Source organism: Solenopsis invicta, chromosome 12 (genome assembly GCF_016802725.1).
Source record: "Solenopsis invicta isolate M01_SB chromosome 12, UNIL_Sinv_3.0, whole genome shotgun sequence".
Taxonomy (NCBI): Eukaryota; Metazoa; Arthropoda; class Insecta; order Hymenoptera; family Formicidae; genus Solenopsis; species Solenopsis invicta.
Window position 1 is genome coordinate 6504282 of NC_052675.1, and position 23655 is coordinate 6527936.

Below are 23655 nucleotides of genomic sequence, written 5' to 3' on the forward strand. Positions count from 1 at the left end.
TGTATGTACTCGTGGATCCCCATTCAAGCTGATGACGACTAATGAAGCTTAAGATAAGTTTTGTCCATAGAAATTAATTTTTCTTGACGAAGTAAGCAAATGCTACTCACCTCACATCAACACGTACTCACGGTTTCGAGGCCGAATGCGTACCTGTCCGGAACACCACTTCTGAACGTTACGCAGAAGGTCAGACGGTTGAAAATAAACAACGGAAAATTCAAATGCATAAATACCATAAATATATAGAATAAATTGACGGTAAGTCGAATATTACAAAAAAAATTAGTTAACCTTGTATTATTTTAACGGATTAAATCGATTATAATTTACTCAATAATGAGAGATACGCATGATGCAAACATTCGGTGTCCGTTTGTAAGTTGAGACTTTTATGTTGTAACTGAATATGTAGCATTGGAATATATGTAGCATGGAAATCAATCGCCTGCCCAAGTAGCGCTCATTATCTAAGATTTTGATGTTCTCCCAATCAAATTCGTGATTACAAATAAGTCTGTATTCTGTAATAACAGAGAGAGAGAGTGTGTGTGTGTATGTGCGTGTGTGTGTGGTATGTATGTGTGGTGTGTGTGTGTGGTATGTGTGGTGTGTGTGTGTGGTATGTGTGGTGTGTGTGTGTGTGGTATGTGTGGTGTGTGTGTGTGTGTGTGTGTGTGTGTGTATGGTATGTGTGTGTGGTATGTGTGTGTGCGTGTGCGCGTGTGTGTGTGTGTTCCAATTAATGTGGTTGCGATGCTCATTAATTCTTGTTTTCAATTTTCTGTTGGTTTGACCCACATATGACGCCTCACAGTGTTCACATGTAATTTTATTAATTTAAAAAAAAGTCATGTATAAAATTGCATGTAGAGAGGTGTCATATGTGGGCCAAACCAGCAGAAAATTGAAAAAAAGGATTAATGAGCATCGTAACCACATTAATTGGAACACGCACAGTCACTCTGTCATTACAGAACACAGACTTATTTGTAATCACAAATTTGATTGGGAAAACATCAAAATCTTAGATAATGAGCGCTACTTGGGCAGGCGGTTGATTTCCAAAATGCTACATATTCAGTTAAAAGATAAAAGTCTCAACTTACAAACGGACACCGAATGTTTGCATCATGCGTATCTCTCATTATTGAGTAAATTATAATCGATTTAATCTGTTAAAATAATACAAGGTTAACTAATTTTTTTGTAATATTCGACTTACCGTCAATTTATTCTATATATTTTTGATACTTATACATTTGAATTTGTCGTTGTTTATTCTAAACCGCCTGATCTTCTGCGTAACATTCAGGTAAGATGTGATGTTCCGGACAGTTAGTACGCATTCGGACTCGAAACCGTGAGCACGTGTTGGTGTGAGGCGAGTAGTGTTTGAGTGCTTACTTCGTCAAGAAAAATCAATTTCTGCGGATAAAACTTATCTCAAACTTCATTAGTCATCATCAGCTCAAATGGGGATCCACATACAGTCGCAACTAAAATAATTTTTCGACATCTAAAATAATCATTTGATAATTATATAGTAAAATGTCATTTCTTGCAATACAGCGACAAGAAAATATAGTCTCAACTAGAATAATTTTTCAAAATTCAAAATAATTATACGACAATTATACAATTAAGCGTCATCTCTTGCGATACCTTCGCATTTAAAAATGCCACCACGGAATTGTCAAACCGTTGGCAACTTGAGTGCTTCCCATTTCCAAAGACGGCTTCTATTTCTATTGCCTGTACTATTTTTTGTTTCGCTGAAGATGATTTCAAAGCGTGTCGAAACTTTCGTTTTGTAATTTTGAATTGAATAAATGATTCAATATCAATACTTGTGATTGCGCTCTTTGATCCGCGCTGACTCTCATTAGCCTATTTTCCAATCATTAATTGTATTTAAATTTCGAAAGTCCGGAACTAATTAATTGTCAAATTTTTTCATAAAAGTAATATTGCTGTGAAATATATGTAAAAATCAATTATTATATATATTACATAACGTGTATTTTATTTATTTATCCAGAACTTAATTTATGTTATAGAGAAAATTAATGTAATTATAAGAAAGGATTAATATCCAAATATTTAAATATATCTGAATCCATGAAAAAGAATTACGTCTTATTCCTATATATAGATAGAAAATAATTATCATATTCAATTCTTTTATATCCATGTATCCACATGTATAAATCAAGAAATTGGATTTAAATTAATTAAAATATATTACACATTTTCTATTTATTTTAATCCCACTTCGGTTGCTGCATATGCAAATCAAAAGTATTAACTCACAAGGGTATAAATTTTTTTTTGTGTGTAAAAAGTCCTATCCTTCATCTTTAAAATGTGCCCAAAAAACGTAGCTATTTTTATTTTTGTGAAAGGTATACATTTTTAAAGAATTGGGATATGTTTGCACAAAATAAATAACATTTCGAATTTTATATTTCCAGTACTTCCAATATCTGTGTATATCAGACATTGTTTAATAGTTTAAATTTAAATGACTTTTCTTTGACTATTGTCCGTATTCAGAATGCGCTTTTAAAGAGCGCTTTTTATTATTCTATCCATTGTTTTATATAATAAACGATAAAGATAGAATGATAAAAAAAACACGCTACAACTTTACAAAAACATGAATATGAACTTACATATACAGGATGATTATTAATGGTTGGAACAACTATTTACCATAAGAGATGACCTACTGACTTCACTCCATATAAGTTACATAGAGTGCAGTTGGTAAGTCATCTCTTATGGTAGATAATTTTCCAACCATTAATAATCACCCTGTATGTATAATATAAGATACATTAAATAATTTATTGTAATAAAATATAAAATACATTTATTTTTCAAATATTATTAAAAAATTAATAACTTATTAAAAATTAATAATTGATTTATTAATAATTCTTATTTAAGATTTTAAATAATATTCTTGAAAAATCCGAGAATTTTCAGGGAATTTTATTACAAAATTTGAGTAAATACTCTAATAATGTTTGAAACAATATAATAATGAATTATTAATGCAAGATACAACAGTACACATGTAATAAATTGATCAAGTATAAAATTTAATCACAATGCACGACTTAAAACGTAGCGACTGAGATTTATAATTTTGTTTTAAAAATTGTAAATAATACTTACATTTGTTCTTGTTGTTCATTGCCACTTTCTTCGGCAACCAATAATTCATATTCTTCGGCTGCAAATCGATCCCAATCCGAAAGCTGTAACAAAAATAAATCTATGACATTTATATGAATAAAAAAAGAAAAGCATTTCTATAATAATCTATAATAAATAACGTATCTTTCGATTTCATTTGCATAAAAATATTCTTTTATGTTTTAAATTTAATAAGTATTAACGCACAAATTATGTTTATAAAATATAATCATAATCTTGATTGACTCTTAATTGACTCTTGATAATTTATAATATAATCATGCTTAAGATTATAATTATATTCATACATGAAATAATCATGCATTAGTCGCTGAACAGTCATCAAATAACTAATTAGGAAAAATATTTAAATAATAAATAAGACTTTAAATTAATAAATTGCAAATTAATATTTTTTACAAGGAATATTCGCGAAGTGTTCGCCTCAGATTTAAACAAGCTTTTAATATGCTTTATTTTGCTTATAAAAAAAATAAAAATTTGGAAAAAAATAGGTAAGTAGTGGGAGAAAGTATAAAAAAAATTTTTTAAATTTTTTTATTGTTATAAAGTACTCTTCGAGTCATTCAACTTTCATTTGGATCATTCTTTTTCTCATAGTTTCGACAGTATACGCTTAAAAAAAAATCTTTAAAAGGGTGTTTTACCCCCTAAAAGTACAAATGAGCACGTATAAAAAAATACGTGTCAATTATTTTTATCTGTACTATAACATATTAAAAGCGTTTAAATCTGAGGCGGACACTTCGCAAACGTTCTTTGTTACATCTAATTTTCATTCAGATTTGATAGAATTATTTTTCTCTTAAAAATGTAATTAAGGATATATGATTGATATAATCTTAAAAAGTGATAATAATATTGAAGACATAATTCTTAAAATTTTATAATTTGGCTTCTATGAGATCACTATTGGCTTTAACTATGTAAAATTAAATTAATAAAATGTTTTTGATAACAAGATTTTACGTACTGTTTATGCACATTCTTAATTTTATCGTTAAAAACATCCGACATACAATTAGACAACTAAACTGTGACATTTCAATGCAAATCACCGCATATTTCAATTTGCGTATTCATAATATATCTGTAGATCTATTCTATAACTCTCAACAACAGTTCAGTATCGTTACAATCCTAGATAGCCAAGCCAGAAAATATTCTACGCACAGCGTGCTGTCAACTTTTGATGGCAGAATAATAACAAATTACACATAGTTTGAACTATCTGATGTTGTCAACAAATTATTATAAAAAATAAAAAAGAGCTTGCTAGTCTTGCCATGTTAGCAGATTGGTGACAGAAATTGAACAGGACTTTTTCGATCATATCTTCTCAAGTTATATTTCATTAATTGCAGTAAATCTATCCAAAATGCTTAAAAATTGAAACAAAAATAATACGTTTAACATATTAAATTAAAATAAAGTATTGAAAAATAATAAACACAATTACGTACTTCGTGACCATCAGCATCATGATCTCTCGTTGAGGCAAATGGATCTCTCTGTTCGTGATCTAGATATTTTTCCAGATTGAAGAAAGTGTCAAAAAAGATGGACGTCATTTTGCATTTTTTCAAGTCATTTAATGATATCTTGCCTGATATCACTGGATGAATCATATCCAACATCTAAAACATAATAAGTTTTTTAAATATTTTTACACTTTGTTATGCAGCTTTATTCAATTTATATACTTTAGTATTGTTCCAAAAGCTCAAATTTAAAAATATAAAACTAGAAAACATTAAGAAACTAAGTAATAGATTCATAATTCTCGTTTTACCTGACAAAGACAATCCTCGAAAGGCAATGTTTCTAGGCCAATTGCTTCCATTCGACGTAATTGCTCTTCATAGAAATATTCCAGTTCGTACATCGACAAGTATCCGTCGCCATCGAGATCCATACATCTATTGACAAAAAATGATAACATGTATTCAATGTTCATTGTTATTTCTAAAATTATCTGCATTTACGGAGAGAATGATCAGAGAGAACGAGTTTTTGTCCGGACAAATTTGGTCAGACGGTACGTCTATTTTATCCATAATTATATACACTGTCCACCAAAAAAAGCGATACACTAAAAATTTAGGAAAAATTTACCAAACTTTAAACGCTTGTAAAACAAGAAATATTTATGATACAGGGGTGTTTAAAAAATGGAATTAAAGCTTGAAACCAGTACTTTGAGAAACTTTTAATGCCGATTAAGTGCCATGATTAATTTGCTAATAGCCGATGATAGAACAAAAACTTGCAAAATCGATAAATAGAACGTGCAGTTTTTAGAGTTGTGTGGAGTGAAGCAGTTGACGTAACTTAATGAGGTAAAAAGCGCGTGAAAGTTTGAATTTTTTCCTTCAAAATGCGGTTTTGCGGAACTCGATACGATAATTTTTCGCTAAGTTATGCCAATTTGAAGAAAAGTTGTTTTTTACAAGATAATAATAAATTATGAATTGCAATGTCGACGTTATCAATGCAAATCACTACAATTCTGTCCAAGACATGTTGCTGGTTTAAAAACATATCCGTGTGTGTGTGTGTGTGTGTGTGCGTGTGTGTGTGCGTGTGTGTGTGTGTGTGTGTGCATTTGCATACCACAAGGATAAGGACCCCGTGGTTCGTTAACTCCTCTGTCGGCGGTGTCCCGAATTCGTATTACATTGTGTTCAAATACTGTCTCAAGCGGTTGTTCGGGACACCGCCAAGAGAGGGCCGAGCAAAGAAGCTCTTTCTTAAGAAAAATTCTTATACAATGCTATAAATGTAATTAATGTATCCGCGAAAAATCTAGCAGATTTTTGACTGTGCCAAAATCTTTAAAAGAAATCTTCATAAACTTGTGCTGTCTCGGGAAGTTTTTTCCTTGATTTTTTCCTTTCGAGACGTTTTGTGCGACTTTCATTCAAATTATAATTAATTTTTTCGCCTTCGAATTATTGATTAATTATGACAATAAATCCTGAAAAAGCTGCCTAAATTGTTGCTTTAATTGAAGATGGCAGAAGTCGAAGGTATGTTGCTGAAGCATTTGATTTGTCAGTGTTATCTGTGCAACGTGCTTACGCTAGGTACTTAAACACCAATTCTTTCCAGAGGTCTGGTTCGGGACGACCTCGATATACCACAGACAATGATGATCGATTCATTGTTTTAAATTCATTAAGAGATAGACATCAAACAGCTGTCCAAATTCGAAATAATTTAAGAGATGTCCGCAACACGAATGTATCTGTTAACACTGTTCGGAGAAGATTAGCGAAACAAAATCTGTTTTCGCGTAAGCCAGCGACTGTACCTTTGCTTACACGTCGTCATCGTGTAGCTCAACTCAATTTTGCACATGCGCATAGAGACTGGATTTATACAAACTGGAGCAACGTACTCTTTAGCGATGAAAGTCGTTTTTGTCTTTATTCTCCAGATAAACAAGAACAAATTTATCGTCGCAGTGAAGAACGTATTGCAGATTGCACTGTAAGTCAGAGGCGTAGCTACAATGGAGGCGCATAGAGACTGGATTTATACAAACTGGAGCAACGTACTCTTTAGCGATGAAAGTCGTTTTTGTCTTTATTCTCCAGATGAACGAGAACGAATTTATCGTCGCAGTGAAGAACGTATTGCAGATTGCACTGTAAGTCAGAGGCGTAGCTACAATGGAGGCGGTGTAATGATTTAGGCAGGAATTACAGCAAATGCTCATACAGATCTGCATTTCTTTGACAGGAATATGAACGCAGATGTATATGTGGAAGAAGTACTCATTTCATACGTTGTTCCGTATGCACCCTTCATTGGAAATAATTTCTTGTTTATGCAAGAAAATGCTCGACCACACATTGCAAGAAAAGTGCTTGATTTCTTGGATGAAGTTGGCATAAACCGACTCGATTGGCCACCAAATAGTCCAGATTTAAATTCCATAGAACATTTATGGGACAACCTTGGTAGGAAAGTACGAAAGCACGTACCTGCTCCTCAAACACTGCGAGAACTTCAAAGAGTTCTTGAAAACGAGTAGAATACGCAGGATGAAATTAAAGGACTAATAAGAAGTATACTTAATCGTATGAATGAAATAATACGCGCACGAGAAGGTCATACTCATTATTACGCACGCACGCACACACGCACGCCGCGCGCGCGCACGCACGCACACACACGCACGCACGCACGCACGCACGCACGCACGCACACACACACATGCGCGCGCGGGCGGATATGTTTTTAACCCTTAAACACGTAAGTGGGTCTGAGAGACCCCATATAAACTTTTGAACGCTTGCCGTGAAGATGGAATGAGATAGGAGGTTCAAACCAAAACGTAAAAAAAGTTTGAAATCTCTTTCGATTGATATGGTTGATCAACTTTTTTGGTCAACTAAAATTCGAATGGCACGGCAGCAAAGTTTTGTTAAGGTCAATGCGACCCATATAGTGTGTAAGTGAAACTTTTTTTGTGAGTATTTTAAATAAAAAAACTGGACAAAATACGTTCGAACAGGTCGGTTTGCAGATGTAACTCGTATATACTCTGTCTAAAGTTGGAATACTATAAAATGCTGTAGAAAAGGGAGTTTTTCCGAAATATATCATGAAACACATCAATTTTCAATTTTAGACACGATTTAATCAAAAATACCTCATATTCGCCTTGTTACATAAGTACATTTTTTAATAGAAATGACAATGATATAATTTTTTTTTTAAGTATGAATCTTTAGCTTTAAAACGCCGTATTGTAAAATTCCTCAAAGTTTTTTGTTGCAAAGATATGATTTTTTTTTTTTAATGGATTTTTAGATGCCCAAAAATACCTCGTATTCTCCATGTTACATAATTATACTTTTTAAAAGAAATAACTTTGCCAAATTTTATTTTGAAAGTGTGACTCTTTAGCTTTAAAACGCCGTATTTGAAAGTCCTTAAACGTTTTTTATTGCAAAGATATGATTTTTTGAAGGAAAAGTGGATTTTTGACCGATTTCTCATTTTTGCTTAATGGTTTTTCTTTTATAACTTCACAATAAATTATTTTTCGGCAATTCGGATTGTGCAGTCACACTCCTGAAATTTTTAACTTTCGTTTTAAAAAAAAAATCGTAGAAAAATATTGATTGTAATCAAAGTTATAGCTTCTCAAAGTTGAAAAAATCTCCCAGACCCAAAAATGTGTTCCCGTATTTTACAGGATCGGTGTGTTTAAGGGTTAAACCAACAACATATCTCGGACAGAATTGTAGTGATTTGCATTGATAACGGCGACATTGCAGTTCATAATTCATTATTATCTCGTAAAAAAACAACTTTTCTTCAAATTGGAATAACTTACAAGGGGAGGACCAGGTGAGAGACCCTGGGATTTTGATCCCAATTTTTTTAGTTATTCTGGAGACGAAAAAAAAGTTTACGTCTCCCGGCGTTTCATCGAATAAGCCTTAGTTTCGAAATAATAAATTTGTGAAAATTGGCCATATCACGACGCGCCATATGAGCATTCCCGGCAACTGTTCTCGCGACCAGTGCAGTCGGCTCCGTGCGTTAAGTGCTTCACAATCGTAAGATCTGGGTTCGCTCCTGGATGTGTGCAACATTTTTTTTTCTTTTTTTTTAAATAAATGTATTTATTTATCTTGATGATATTGATACAGTATGCAAATTTCTAAAATAAAAAATTTAATTTAATATCATTTTCTAAACTTCAATTTAAATTTAATTTGAAGGGAATTTGAATTCAAGTAATAATATTTGAAATAATAAATAGGTAATAATAATAATAATATATTATTTATTTGAAATGGATAACATATAAAGGCAACGTATCTAAATTTTCAATTTGTATGTTTAATTTAAAATTTAATTGGAAATAATATTAACAGTATTTTAAAATTCTAGTTTTTAAAATAATTAATCGTAAAAGAAGAATAATAAACAAACATCTGATTGTGAATGTAAATGTAAATACTTTTATTACAAAAGTTAATTATTTAAATATTGCAGATTTATTACAAAATTAAATTATTTCGATGGGGAACAATTACTTGAATGATAAACATTATAAAAACGTGAAAGAATTTCGGCTTTATAACCGACTACATACCTGCAAGGCAATTAAAAACCTCTTGTTTATTTACCATTTTATATCCGCTTCTTTTACCAGTGTTAAATTTAAACAATTTGAAAATTTAGATACGTTGCCTATATATGTTATCCATTTCTAATAACTTATATACTATTATTATTATTATCTATTTATTATTTCAAATATTATTACTTGAATTCAAATTCCTTACAAATTAAATTTAAATTGAAGTTTAGAAAATGATATTAAATTAAATTTTCTATTTTAGAAATTTGCATACTATATTAATATCATCAAGATGAGTACATTTATTAAAAAAATAAGAAAAAAAATTATTGCACACATCCGGGAGCGAACCCGGATCTTACGATTGTAAAGCAAGCACCTAACGCACGGAGCCGACTGCACTGGTCGCGAGAACAATTACCGGGAAAGCTCATATGGCGCGCCGCGATATGGCCAATTTTCACAAATTTATTATTTCGAAACTAAGGCTTATTCGATAAAACGCCGGGAGACGTAAACTTTTTTTTCGTCTCCAGAATAACTAAAAAAATTGGGATCAAAATCCCAGGGTCTCTCACCTGGTCCTCCCCTTGTTAGCGAAAAATTATCGTATCGAGTTCCGCAAAATCGCATTTTGAAGGGAAAAATTCGAACTTTCACGCACTTTTTACCTCATTAAGTTACGTCAACTGCTTCACTCCATGCAACTCTAGAAACTGCACGTTCTATTTATCGATTTTGCAAGTTTTCGTTCTATCATCGGTTATTAGCAAATTAATCATGCTACTTAATCTGCATTAAAAGTTTCTCAAAGTACTGGTTTCAAGCTTTAATTCCTTTTTTAAAACACCCCTATATCATAAATATTTCCTGTTTTACAAGCGTTTAAAGTTTGGGAAATAATTTTTCCTAAATTTTTAGTGTACCGCTTTTTTTAGTGGGCAGTGTCGGCGGGTCCCGATAGCGCACATCTCGATAGCACACAAATCACTCACAATGGCAGATGCCTAGAGATTTTCCGTAGGTTGGGTTAGATATGTCAAGATGATTGGTTAGTGGGCTATCGAGATGTGCGCTATCGGAACCCTCCCGGGCAGTGTAGATTGCTGATTGTGTCAAATTTGTGACCCTAATTGAATGTCGCCATATTGGAAAGATAGTATTCATATTTGCGCATTTACTCGTAGAATTGTTTCTGTTTTTTTAATGGTTTTTTTTGCGTTAAGGCACGCATTGCGCATGCATGTGCACAGTGTTTCCAATATGGTGACATTCAACGAGGAATTTGAAAATTGTGGTGGAGAATAGAACATCAACAATCTATATATCTATAATTTTACCCCTTCGCTGCGAACAAATCACATGCCAGGCCGGCTATAATTACAGAAATTCTTCGCGCATAAAACTTAATACGTTATATTCGACAGTTAATCGTCACATACAGTAGTATTACATTTTGCAACAATTTTTTATGAAAGCAATTTATATAATCCAAGAAGATTCAGACGTGGAAAAAGAAAATTTCACACAAAGGCAGTAACAAGAGAAACCCTTAAGAAGTATATCGTCGATTTTAATAAAATTGTATGGATGTGTAGTTCACTCACATCTTTACTGTAGTAAAATCATTTGTTGCACAACTTGAGCATTCTCCAAAAACATGACAATTAAACATTTCCAGCATCTATAGTAAGGGAGTTTGTGAGCCGGGTTTTTAAACAATAACTACCACAAAAATTTTACGCACCTGAAAGGTTGGATTCTCTAGTACACCTCAAAAAACACTTACTGCCTTAAGAATTTCATTGAAAGGCATAACGGTTGTAAAATTTTGATATGCTTGGAAAAAGGTGTATTTTTTCAATTTTCAAAAATTTTGGGGAGTTGTGAGCCCCGACTTAAAATGGAAGATAATGACATATTTGAGTGATTATTCTTTATTTAAGTTGTAGAAAAAAGAAAATTAAGATAATTTTGATAAAAAATAAAGTCCATAATCTGATTAATCTGATTTGCAGTGAACAAAGGTATAATATCCGGTTTTTGGCACATTTCAAATGCACACCTCGATCGCATTTATTGCAATGTATGGAATTGTTTTTGTACAATTTCTTCGGCATAGCACCTTTGTAGATGATGCAGAATTTTTCTTCATATTCGGAAGAACTGGTGGCTTACAATTCCCCAAATGCTACATTATCAAAATGATCGCATAGTAATTAACACATCGAATGTTCATGCAAAATTCCTGTTGTGCATCGAAACGGTAGTTCACCACTAATAATTTTGTAATATACTTATTTTTGCAATCAGCTCAAAAAAATAAGTAAGATCACGAATACAAATGGTCGAAAAAACTTTTTGAAGAAAATTAAAAATCAAAATCTAGAAAGACACTTAGAATGTGTGTTGACGTTAGTCAAAAAGTAAGATTGCATAGAGAGAAACATTTTACCGTAGTTGGAACATGTTAAAATTTCAAATATATGGCCGACTTTGAGTGCTGGCTCACAACTGCCCAAACTCCCCGTTACAGAAAAACGATTGTCGAGTAAACAACGTAGCGTGGAGCGTTAGGACATCGACTGGTACGCTTGGAGTCCAGGTTCGATCCCCGCAGATGAGACTTTGTTTATTTGAATCTTATATAAAGAATAGTATATTGCAATTTTGTGACGATGCACCCCTAAAAACGCATCGTCCCAGCGAACACCAGCCGGGAAAAGCCGCCAAGCTCTAACCAGGAAAATCGCGCCCATTTTAATGGCACCAATCTCAAAAATATTGTTTGGCGTCGTCAGAAGAAGCGCGCCGAGCTATCACATGCGCCAAATCGGCGCGCATGCGCATCCGAGAGAGCATGCGGCCTCTCCTACCCCAACGATTCCGTTGTCAAGCGCCGAAAATGTAACGGAAGCAAACGGAGTCGCCAGGTATAAATAGAGCCGATTTGCGAGAAAACTCCGACTCCGTCGTTAGCCAGCAAGTCTCTTCGGATTCGCTAAGCTATGACATCCCGATTTCAGTCGAAATCAAAGTTGAAGGTTGGCCGTGGCGAGAGGGTACTCCGCCATCAACGTCTATCCTGCCCCTTATTTTCTCCGAGACCAAAGATCCGTGAGCTGCCAAGCGTCTTGGTTAGCGAGCGAGATTTCTGACACTCGAAGGAATATAATCCTTGCAATCCGTGGCAACAACCACGCCGGGAGAGCCGTGTTCAGAATTTCGAGCCAAAGTATTTGGCAAGTTGTCATGAGTCCTGTACCTTACGTGACGATTATTCGCGAAAACGCTCGTGGGAAACCGATCAGCCAACCAATCGCGCTCCAGGCTAGTAGGTGGACCACACAGGGGGGCTCCGGAAGTATGCTGCACGCGTTCCCGGAACCCCCCAGTCATGGACCAGGGCAGGACACCCGGAGAGGTTTTAGTGGGTATGTCCCCGCCGACACGTTGTCGGCGGGGAAGAGCCCCACATAACCACCAGGCCTCCCCCGAGGTCTGGGGTATGCGATAACGCATTTCCTCTCCGTTACAAAAAAAAGGTGGACCACACAGCAGGTGTCCATATCTCGCCCACTGCATATCGCGCTTGCAAAATCGCTCGCGTTAACCGCGCCCGCGACGAAGCCTGCCTCGGCAGCTAACGACCTCGTGCACACAATGGGTCCGCGCCAAAACTTCTGAACATAGCCGTGTAAATAGCTGCGTCTTTATTTTCACTTTATCGCCCGTTCGTTTGATTCCTATTGCGCGATTCTCAACGCCCGTCTAAATTCTTACTACGTGTAAGTTCTGTATCGTTACCCATTCATTTAAAAATGACATGTCTATTAAAGTAAAACTTATACTCGTTTGTGTTAAGTATAATTCTTCGTGTACCGTTAATTACGCTCGCCTTTTCCTTCTCTCGCCGGAAGTACAAAGACTAGTTTTTAATTAATCTCCGATAATATTGTACAAAATTCCTAGTTGTAATATAAAACCTGTTTTTACGCAATTAAATTGGTAGCACTGTTACTTGTATCCCCACCATTGGTCGTAATGACCAATAAGCTCTAATCGTTACTTTAATCATAAACTGCGAGTATGTAGAAAGTGGTGACTTCTCAGTTTGGAAAATTTCCCCATGGACAGAATCAAATTCCGTGGGTGTACATACGTTCTGTCCTCCCGCTAAGTGCAAGTACGTTCTGTTATTCGCTTTTTGCAGGCCGAAGAGAACAATGGAGCTGAAATTCATCGAAGAATGTCGTGTATACAGTAACAAATTCATGAGTGACAGTGTGGCGCGTGATTGGGTAAGCAATTTCGAGAAGAACATACCGACATTCACGACAAGGCCGGCAAGGGAAGAAAATCTGTGCCAACATCGGTCACACGACACATTCTTCAATGAATTTCAGCTGCATTATTTTAGCCTGCAAAAAGCGAATAACAGAACGCACTTGCACTTGGCGGGAGAACAGAACGTATGCACTTCACACTTGGCGGTAGACTCGATCGTAGTCGACATGTTTACACGCTTTCTTTACTGTCACTAACAATGGAATTCCGACCAATGGTGGGAATATAGGTAACAGTGCTACTAATGTAATTGCGCAAACACGGGTTCTGTATTGCAACTAGGAATTTTGTACAATGTTATCGGAGGTTAATTAAAAATAGCCCTCGTATTTTCGCGACACCGACAAGCTGATCCGCGCGCAAAAGTCGGTATATTTCAATTTTATATATTTTATTTATTAGTATATATTTATTTATTAATATATTTATATACAGGGTAATTCAGAATAACCTTATGTCCTTGAAGAGATATATTCATGAGGTTATTCTGAAACAACTTTTTCTTTGGCAAAAACTTATCTGAAGCTTAGTTTGTAAATTATAAAAAGAATTAGTTATCCAATAACCGGGCGCGTATAGCTGTGAGGCAGGGCCGGCGCAACTCATCGTCGGATATAGGCGATTACTTAAGGCGATCGCAGTGATAAGCTAACAGCTTGAACACTGCTTTCTCTTCCTTTTCCTCTCTCTCACTCTCTCTCCCGCTCTTTCAAAGCCTCTATCCCATTCTCATTCTTTTCTTATTTATTAATCAATTCATACACTAACACTGAAATAATGCTAAAATTAAAAATGATATTTAATTATTTGACACCTTGCTTTTAATAATTTTGTAGGTGTAAAAAAATATTTTTTTTTTTAGTCAAAAATATCATATTTAAAATGCGTGATTGAAAAATAAAAATGCAGAATAAGAGAGAAAGAGAGAGAGAGACAAGTCCGATCAAATTTGAACGTGTATACTCACTTATCATCCTGCACAGCAATCAGCCTTTATATTCACGAAGACAAAATATCCATATTAAACTTGAGATTTTTCTCTTTTCTTCTTAAATCACATCACTTGTTACATTCACTGCAATCATTCTCTTGATCAAAAAATACTAACGCATCACTTTGTACAAATCACTATTGTCAATTACTATTTGAACTAGTCACTACTAATCACGCGTGAAAATTACTCAAAAAACAAAACACGTGCATGTGACCGTGATTTCGAAGATTTCGAGGTCATTCTGGTTTTTGACGGCCGAAAGACTGAGTTTGAAATGAGACAAGAAACCATGAACACACCGCGAGTGCAACGTTTGAGGGCTCGTCCGGGATGACCGTGAAATCTTTGAGAATCATGGTCACAGCCGCAACACATGGGCACAACAGGCACAACAGTATTTTTAATTTTTAATTATCGCGTTCTAACTTTTAGAACGTCAATCACGCACTGATACCGCAAACAATAAAACTAGTCGACTGCTTGCTCGTGAAGGAAAGAGGATATAACCTAACCTAACCTCTTTGTTGTAAACACATGTCGTATGTTTGTCGTGTAAACACGTGTTTCTTTTTTTGCGTAATTCTCGCGCGTGATTAATAGTGACTAATAGTAATTGACAATAGTGATTTGTATAAAGTGATGCGTTAGTAATTTTCAATTAAGAAAATGATTGCAGTGAATGTGACAAGTGATGTGATTAAAGAAAAGAAGGAAATCTTAAGTTTAATATAAATATTCTGTCTTCGTGGAGATAAAGCTGATTGCTCTGCAGGATGATAAATGAGTATACACGTTCTTTGATCGAACTCGTCTCTCTCTCTTTCTCTTTTACTCTGCATTTTTATTTTTCAATCACGCATTTTAAATATGCTATTTTTGACTTAAAAAGAATATTTTTTTACTTGTACAAAATTATTAAAAAAAAGACGTCAAATAATTAAATATCGTTTTTAATTCTATTATTTTAGTGTCAATGCATAAATTGATAAATAAATATAAAGAAAATAAGAATGAAAATGGGAGGTTTTGAGAGAGCGGGAGAGAGAGAGAGAGGGGTGGGGAAAGGAGGAAGGCAGTGTTCGAGCTGTCAGCTGATCATTGCGATCGCCTCACGTAATCGTCCATATCAAACGGTGAATTGTACCGGCCCTGTCTCACCGCTATACGCGGCCGATTATTGGATAACTATTTCTTTTTATAATTTAAAAAATAAGCTTCGGACAAGTTTTTGCCAAAGAAAAAGTTGTTTCAAAATAACCTCAGGAATATGTCTCATCAAGGACATAAGGTTATTCTGAATCACCCTGTATATTAGTATTTTAAATAATTTTATTTTAAATAAATTTAAAAAATGATTAAATAATTACAGTAATATAATAATTTGAAGCGTTCTGCTCGCCTGTCGGTCAACCAGATTCATTTTTTAAAAACCAATTTCTTCGAAACTATGGCTAAAATAATCGGAGATACAATGTTTTCTTTCGCCTAAAAACAGTAAAAAATACATCAAAATTTTTGGGTCTCCGGGTAACCTGGTTGTCTTTTTATAAATACTGTCTATGATTAATGTAAAGTACAGAAAAAAACAACATAAATACAGCAATTACCTAAACCAATATTCAATGGCAGTTGGATGATTCTTGTCTTCCTCGCTAAGAAGAAACCATACAAACTCCGTGTAACTCATCTTATCTTCTGGTTGTTGCGCGTTGTTATTAGTTTTTGCTCTACCTCCTCTCGTCACGGCACCGCTAAATACTCTTTCGATCATTCGAGTAGATAATGCTGAAAATAATTCGACACAATCAAATTAACAAAAATATCAACTCAAATCTCAACAACTAACAGTAACATAACATCAATATTATATGTATTTTACATTCAATAATATAAAAACAATATAACATGTATTATGCGTAACAGTTACACTGTTGATTATGTAATGATAATATTGATATTATGTTACTGTTAGTTGTTCATCTGGGATAATATATATATCGGTATATATTACATATTAATTACAAAATATTTTCTCTCACCATGATCATTATGTCTTGTTAGATCTATTTTATCAATAAAGAGATCATGATCGCGATCCAACTCCCAGAACTTGCAGTATATCACATAAAAGTGTTCATAGCTGAAGTATGCTGTGACTTGATTAATATCTTCTTCATGCTCGAGCAGAGCAATTACTGCCAATAAATTACTTCTTCTTAATTCAGCAATTGAAATTTTACCACTCCAACTTCGATTCACGCAATAAAATATTCTAGCGATCACCTGCAATTATTATAAAATATCCATATAGAAAATTAATATTGTAGCTTATGTACGTAAAAGATATCATTACTAATCGCAAGTAAATTATCGATTAAAAATCATTTAAAAAATGCAAATAAATTAAAAAATTATTTTTTATTAAATTGCGTCAATATTTAATATGATAAATAAGTTAAAAAATTTCAAAAATAAATTTGTCACGTAATATTGTAGTACTATTACTGATTACAGTAATATTATAAATTACAATAAAATGTTACAAAACCGTTACAAAAATATTAGATTGCAATATTATAATATAATATTATAGTAATATTAACAAAAAATCATATATATATATATATATATATATATATGTATCAAACGTATATATGGATATAACATACATACACGCACGCACGCACGCACGCACGCGCGCGCATATACAAAGTGTAGAAAGTTCTGGACCCCTTGATTATCTTGAAAACTAAGCATTTTTGAAAAAAATATTTCGGATAAAAGTTGTAGGACATAAAAAGATATATTTATTAATTATAACAGCTTGACCTTGTTGCCAAGATCAGGTCAAGATCAAGTCGATTTTTTTAAAATGGAAATTGCCGAGAATTGGAAGGGGTATAGATGAAGAAAGTACATGTACACTCAGCGTGTTTGATTCTGTCCATGGAGAAATTTTCCAAACTGAGAAGTCGCTATCTTTCTACATACTTACAGTTCATAATTAACGTAACGACCAATGAGCTCTAGTCGTTACATTAATTATGAACTGCGAGTATATAGAAAGTGGCAACTTTTCAGTTTGGAAAATTTTCCCATGGACAGAATCAAACACGCTGGGTGTACACAAAATAAGTGTTTTGTTTAGAGAACATCTAAGAGAAAGAATCGCCAACTGGGATCACGTGACCGACTCTGTGATTGGCTGGCGGAAATGTGCAAATTTTGCATTGCGACGTCAATGCGTTGACAGGCTTCGTCGCGAGAAACCATCAGTGGTTCCGCATGATGCGTGCCGGCCAATGCATTGACGTCACAATGCAAAATTTGCACATTTCTGCCAACCAATCACAGAGTCGGTCAGGTGACCCCAGTTGACAATTCTCTCTCCTAGAGGTTTCTCTAGCTTTGCTGAAGTGCGTCAATGTATAGTCGCCTGCATTATAGTTGCGACACATTTTCTTTGATGATTTTTGGAATATAGCCTTGCTCATAGAGCGGAAACGTAATTGATTGGATCAACAAGTAAGAATCAATCACGTTCTCAACTCTCGTCATAGTTGCGCGTTCAGAAACGCATCAAAAAAAGTGTCGCAACTATAATACAGGCGACTGTACATACGCATATAATTTATATCTTTGTTTAACATTCGGTGAACGATGAAGACAGATATAGAATATCATCAAAATCACCAATATCTTCGATAACAAATTTTAAATAACAATTCTGAATATAATCTATATACGTATATGTATATGTTAGTTGTACATAACTATTTTATAATTTATAAATTGCGTATTCAAAAAGTATTCATAAAGTTTTCGACAATACTTGCAAGTTTAATTTTATGTTGCACTTTTACAACAGAGCCGTTATTTTACATAATAAACATAAAGCAAAATTTACATATATGATATGTTATTACGTATTTTCCAAGCGCCGAAAAGTTACGGTAAAATACATAAATAAACAAGGACAAAAAATTATACGCGAAACGCGCGCGAGAGTAACAAAAAACACCAACACCGAATTTACGCTAAATCACAAAAGTTGGGCGCCAGACGCGATTACCGATCGCGTCACCGGATCCGATATTTAACGCTAAACCAAAATCTACATCAATATGCGATAAACGATCTTCAAGCAAAAACGCGAAATCGTCGCTCGCACGCGGCCAGCTAACCGGTAGAAGAGCGGGAAAACGGAGACAGGGGCGAAGCAGCTCTCACGAGGAAGGATACGGGTAAGCGAAATGACACACACAAAGCAAATAAAAATTAAAGCTGATTTAACAAGTAGCAAGCAGTAACAAGCAAGTATATTTAAACAGTAGCAAAAAAAAGTAAATAACATGAACAAGCAACACGCGCAATAATTAAAAGACACAAGAAACCGATAGCCAGAGCTTAATATTTAAACTTAGGGAATTAATATACGCGACACGGAATAAGATTTAATACTAAACGCGCTGTACAAAAATGCGCCGATATACATGGTGGCCGTACAATCACGGCCGCGGCACCACTCGCGCACGTGTACGAGAGCTTTGCGGCTTCCCGATGCAGATGATTTTTCACACGTTTTTCACGGCGGGGCAAGTACGCGAAGCGCGGCAGCCGACAGCTGAACGGTCTGACAAATTCCCGTACTTGAGATCGACTCTCCAAATTACTAAAGTCCGTGCGTTCAATCGCCCCGCGGTAGACGCAACACCGACATTAACACTAAAAAAATGGAGTCGATCGCAGAATACGAGGTTGGCGTCTTGGTCAGCTCGTGGCTTTACAACGCCGTTAGAGAGTCACCTCGCCGAAACCGTCGCGATGATCCTGGTCCTCTCCGGTTGTTGGGCTCTCGGAGGTCACGTCCGAGCACTCGTCCTCGCTTGCCGATATCCAAAATGTCGGGAGATTACGCTCGCTAGTTTGTTCTAACTTAACGCTGAGCCGGGTCGCGCGCAAAAGCCGAGAGGAACGCGCTCGATGCGAGATCGATGGGTGCAACCCCTCTCATAGGGTACGCGATATTCTTGCGCGTAGCGGCGCGGCCTGTCAGCGGCCGCCCTTATCTAGTCGTGACGTCATAGGCGCTAGATAAGCGCTGATAGTGATATACCGCGCCATACAGCGACGGGTGTCGCACGATCCCCGTCGGCATCCGATATTTTCTTTGATGCTCTTTCCGTATCAGTGGACGTTAGCCGCAGATCTCCACTGCAACGATCCTCTGCCGATATCTTTCAGAATGGTCAACCGGCATCCGACGGCTCTTGTTCTGGCCGTTTGTCCGCTTCAGCCTGACCGTTTTCCTAGCATCTTGCGAGCCTCCCTCGCGCTGCGCCTATACCTCGCCACGCTCGGTCTCCTTCCAATTTCCCTCGGCGATCTCAAGCGTGCCGGCCTTGGACAATCGCTCCCGTGGGCCCTCGCTGCGGTCGACATCCCTCGTTACCACTGTCCCTCGGCGACACTTATTGAGGTGTCCGATATTACATGAAAATAAGCCGCAAATAAGTAACAAAATAATTAACGCGACGACAATCTCGTCAAAAATTTCCGCTCTTGGAGAGTGCCCGGCCTAGTCGTATGCGCATCCCTACGCTCCGCGTAGGCGGAGAGGCGACGTGGCAAGGCAGAAAATCTGCCACGTCACAATGTATATATTTTTCTTTATATTTATTATGTAAAATAACAGCTTTGTTATATACAATACAAAATTAAAGTTGTAATTGTTGAAAGTTTTACAAAGAATTTTTTAAATATGCAATTTACAAATTATAAAATATAAACAGCTAACAGTAATTTTAATTTGAACTACATATTAATTATTAATTATAAGAACCTTATCTTAATTGCTTTGCATATTTTACTAATATTTATTATAATTCTAATAAATCTTTCATAATGCATAGTTTATTTTTTATTAAAATAACATTTTTTTAGAATAATACTTTATTAGAATAATATCATGATATATAAATAGTAAAAATAAAATATACTTATTGTAAACAAGTTTATTATAAGTAAATTACATTTTATAATATAATATTGGGTTTTACAATGTTTAGTTTTACAATGTAATATTAAGTTTGAATCAGATTTTTTAGTCAATTTTTATACAATTTAGCATTTTTAATTTTTTAATTCATTTTTTTTCGTTACTAATTTATAGTTTCTACATTTTGTGGCACATAAAAAAAAGTGTACTTTTTTGTAGTAAGAGTATTCACTAGCACAACTCGGAGAAATACAGCACGGCATATTGGATAAAATTTTTGCAAATTTTTTTCTCTACAACCCGTACAACTGCGAACAATAATTTTGAATTTGTACGATCTCAACAACTTGAACGATTTAAATCTAAAACGTAACGTGTTTAGCACGCGGTATACGGTTAGGATTTGCAGGCATGCAGGTATGATTGGTGCCAACGCCATTTAACGATTTAGCCAATATAAGCGGAAATGAATCAAAGACCAAAATACGGTTCGTCAGAATCAGAAATAAGATGATCCAGGAAAAAAAATCAACATGATTTTAACCTGATCTTGGCAACGCCATCCAAAGTTAAACTAATATTATCAATAAATAGATGTTTTTAAACACTACAACTTTTGTCTAAAATATTTTGCTCAGCAATGCTTAAGTTTTTAAGATAATTTGGAGATCCAGATTTTTTTGAACACCCTATATATATTCTATAATTTTTTTAACTACTCTTTAACTACATAACATTCTCTCAAAGAACTGGTCACACTCAGTTTCAAAAGATAAGATCTATTGTCTTATCTCTTTTATTTATAACTTTAATTTATAACTTGCAACACAAAGGTTTTATAGTGTCTTTATGGATTCTGCATGATTCTTATCCTCTTTATATTCATTTTCTTTTGCTGCTATTTCTACACAGCCTTCTGTCATCTCCTTAATCGTCATTCTTTTTCCAGTTCTTATCCTTCATATCAGACAGGTACCATTTTCTCCATATACCAGAAAGGTACCTATTATTTATTCACGTTTTCTGTTCTTTTTCCATTTTCTCTCTTTTCCATCGATTGATTTAAGTACCTCTTTTTTCTTATCGTCCTTAACTTGTTCTTGTTTATTATATATTTGCTCATTTATCTTTTATCCTTCAGTCACTTCAGTTTTTCTTCTTCATTTTCTAATTATTTCATTGTATCGCTTTCTTCTTCTTTTCTGTATCTTTTTTCCTTTCTTCCAAATAATTTGAACTTTCTTCCTTTTTTCCTAGCTTTTTTCTCATCTTTTAAATATTTCTACCTTGTACATATTCGATCTGCTACTCTCTTCAGTTGTTCAGTTTCCTTAGTTGTTCTTGTACCTTTCCTTATTTCTTCCTTTATTTCTTACCTGATGGTTCATTTCTCTCTCTCTCTCTCTTTCGTCATATATATTTTTTTCCATCTTCCTATTAAATTTTTACACTTTCTTCTACTTCTTTTACACACTTCTCTCCATTCTTTTGGTTGATTCAACTTCATTTTCTAACTTTTCTTAGCTCTGTTTTTTCCTTCTTGTATAACTTTTATCTTACTAATTTTATCCCACCAATGCCTTATATCTATTAGACAAATGAGCTATACAAATAATGCGTGCTATTTCTTCTCTTCTCCTATTCGTCTTGTAACAAAATTATATTTTGTTGCTGACACATTTAGTTTCACAATGGATGCGAAAACAACATTCTTTTCAGTATAATTTCGATTCTCAGTAAAAAACTTTATTTTTGTTTTGCATCAAACGCAAAACTGTGTAGCATTTGCTGTGTAACATTTTAATTTTGTTTCCGAGTCGAAACTATTCTCGAGTTTTGTTTCGCATTCCTGGCTAATAATCCATATAGACGTAATCGAGAAATTTACGGCACAACTCTGCTTCGTCCTAATTTCCTACCTTATATGCACATTGCCTATTCATCCCGCTTTTTTCGCTCTAAGTTCTACCGCCTCTTCTTTTTAATTAAAATTACATCTTGCTTCTTAACACTTTTGAAATCCATGCTTGCTCTACTCCTTTATCCTTTGTCTAATTTTTCTTTAATTATGGTATACCATTTCAATCTATTTCCATACTAGACAAAACAGGCACTACAAAGCTATTGATATTACATAATTTCCTATAAATTAAACAAATTTATTATTACACTATTAACCCTTGATACACATAACTGTCAAAACGTGATCTCTGCGATGACAGCAGTTCACAAAATAAGAACAGTGGGAAAACCAATCAGCATTATGGAAAAGCGTCGACAATAAACTTCGAGACTTTCGAGAAATGCGATTATCGATTTAACATACACTTTTTTAGATAGGATTATAGCAACAAATGCATTTAGAGCTACTTCAACCAAACTCCGATTAACTTAATCGTTCATTGGATTTGTTCATTGGAACTGTTATATGAAATGACAAATGCGATTGGTTAATTACAATGGATTAATCGGTCAATTAAATTAAGCAGAGCTTGATTGCAATGGCCATTAGTGCCTTCCAGACATACTTCATTTACATATGCTATTAACCAGGTCCAGAATAGAACCGGAATTTTTTAGAAATGAGATAATTATTTCGTACAAACCGTGTGTACATAACGGGAATGAAATTCCGTAGCTTCTTTTAGAAATGTCAATCCTGGATGCGTTTCTACTACATCCTGTACGAGTGGAATCAAGTCCTCTGGCAGGATATTGTTCCGAAGTCCCCGAGTGATAATATTGATGAATTTACTAGCTGCATCGTGATGGGTAGCTGTTAATCTATAAGGATAAACATAAAATAAACTTTATTTTATTGAAAAAAAATTAAGAAAAGCATTTCTCCCCATTTTGTACCACAAGTGGGGTATTCTTGTGGGCTAGATGGAAAACACTTTAAAAGTATATTATAATTTAACACTATAATTATACTATAATTTAATATTAACTTCACACGTAAAAAAATGAAATAAAATCATTTTT

General features: G+C 34.5%; 1 protein-coding gene across 9 annotated transcripts in view; it reads right to left on the minus strand.

The window, feature by feature from the left end:
* The window catches only part of LOC105206198, a 134143-nt gene that overhangs the window by 18641 nt on the left and 91847 nt on the right, over window positions 1-23655 (minus strand). For all 9 annotated transcript variants that reach the window (XM_039456094.1, XM_039456097.1, XM_039456101.1 and 6 more), the window contains 6 exons: window positions 23277-23454; window positions 16712-16955; window positions 16280-16457; window positions 5018-5144; window positions 4689-4862; window positions 3184-3266 (listed from right to left, as the gene is read on the minus strand). In XM_039456094.1, coding sequence (XP_039312028.1) covers window positions 3184-3266; window positions 4689-4862; window positions 5018-5144; window positions 16280-16457; window positions 16712-16955; window positions 23277-23454 — 984 coding nt within the window. The remainder of the gene's footprint in view (window positions 1-3183; window positions 3267-4688; window positions 4863-5017; window positions 5145-16279; window positions 16458-16711; window positions 16956-23276; window positions 23455-23655) is intronic.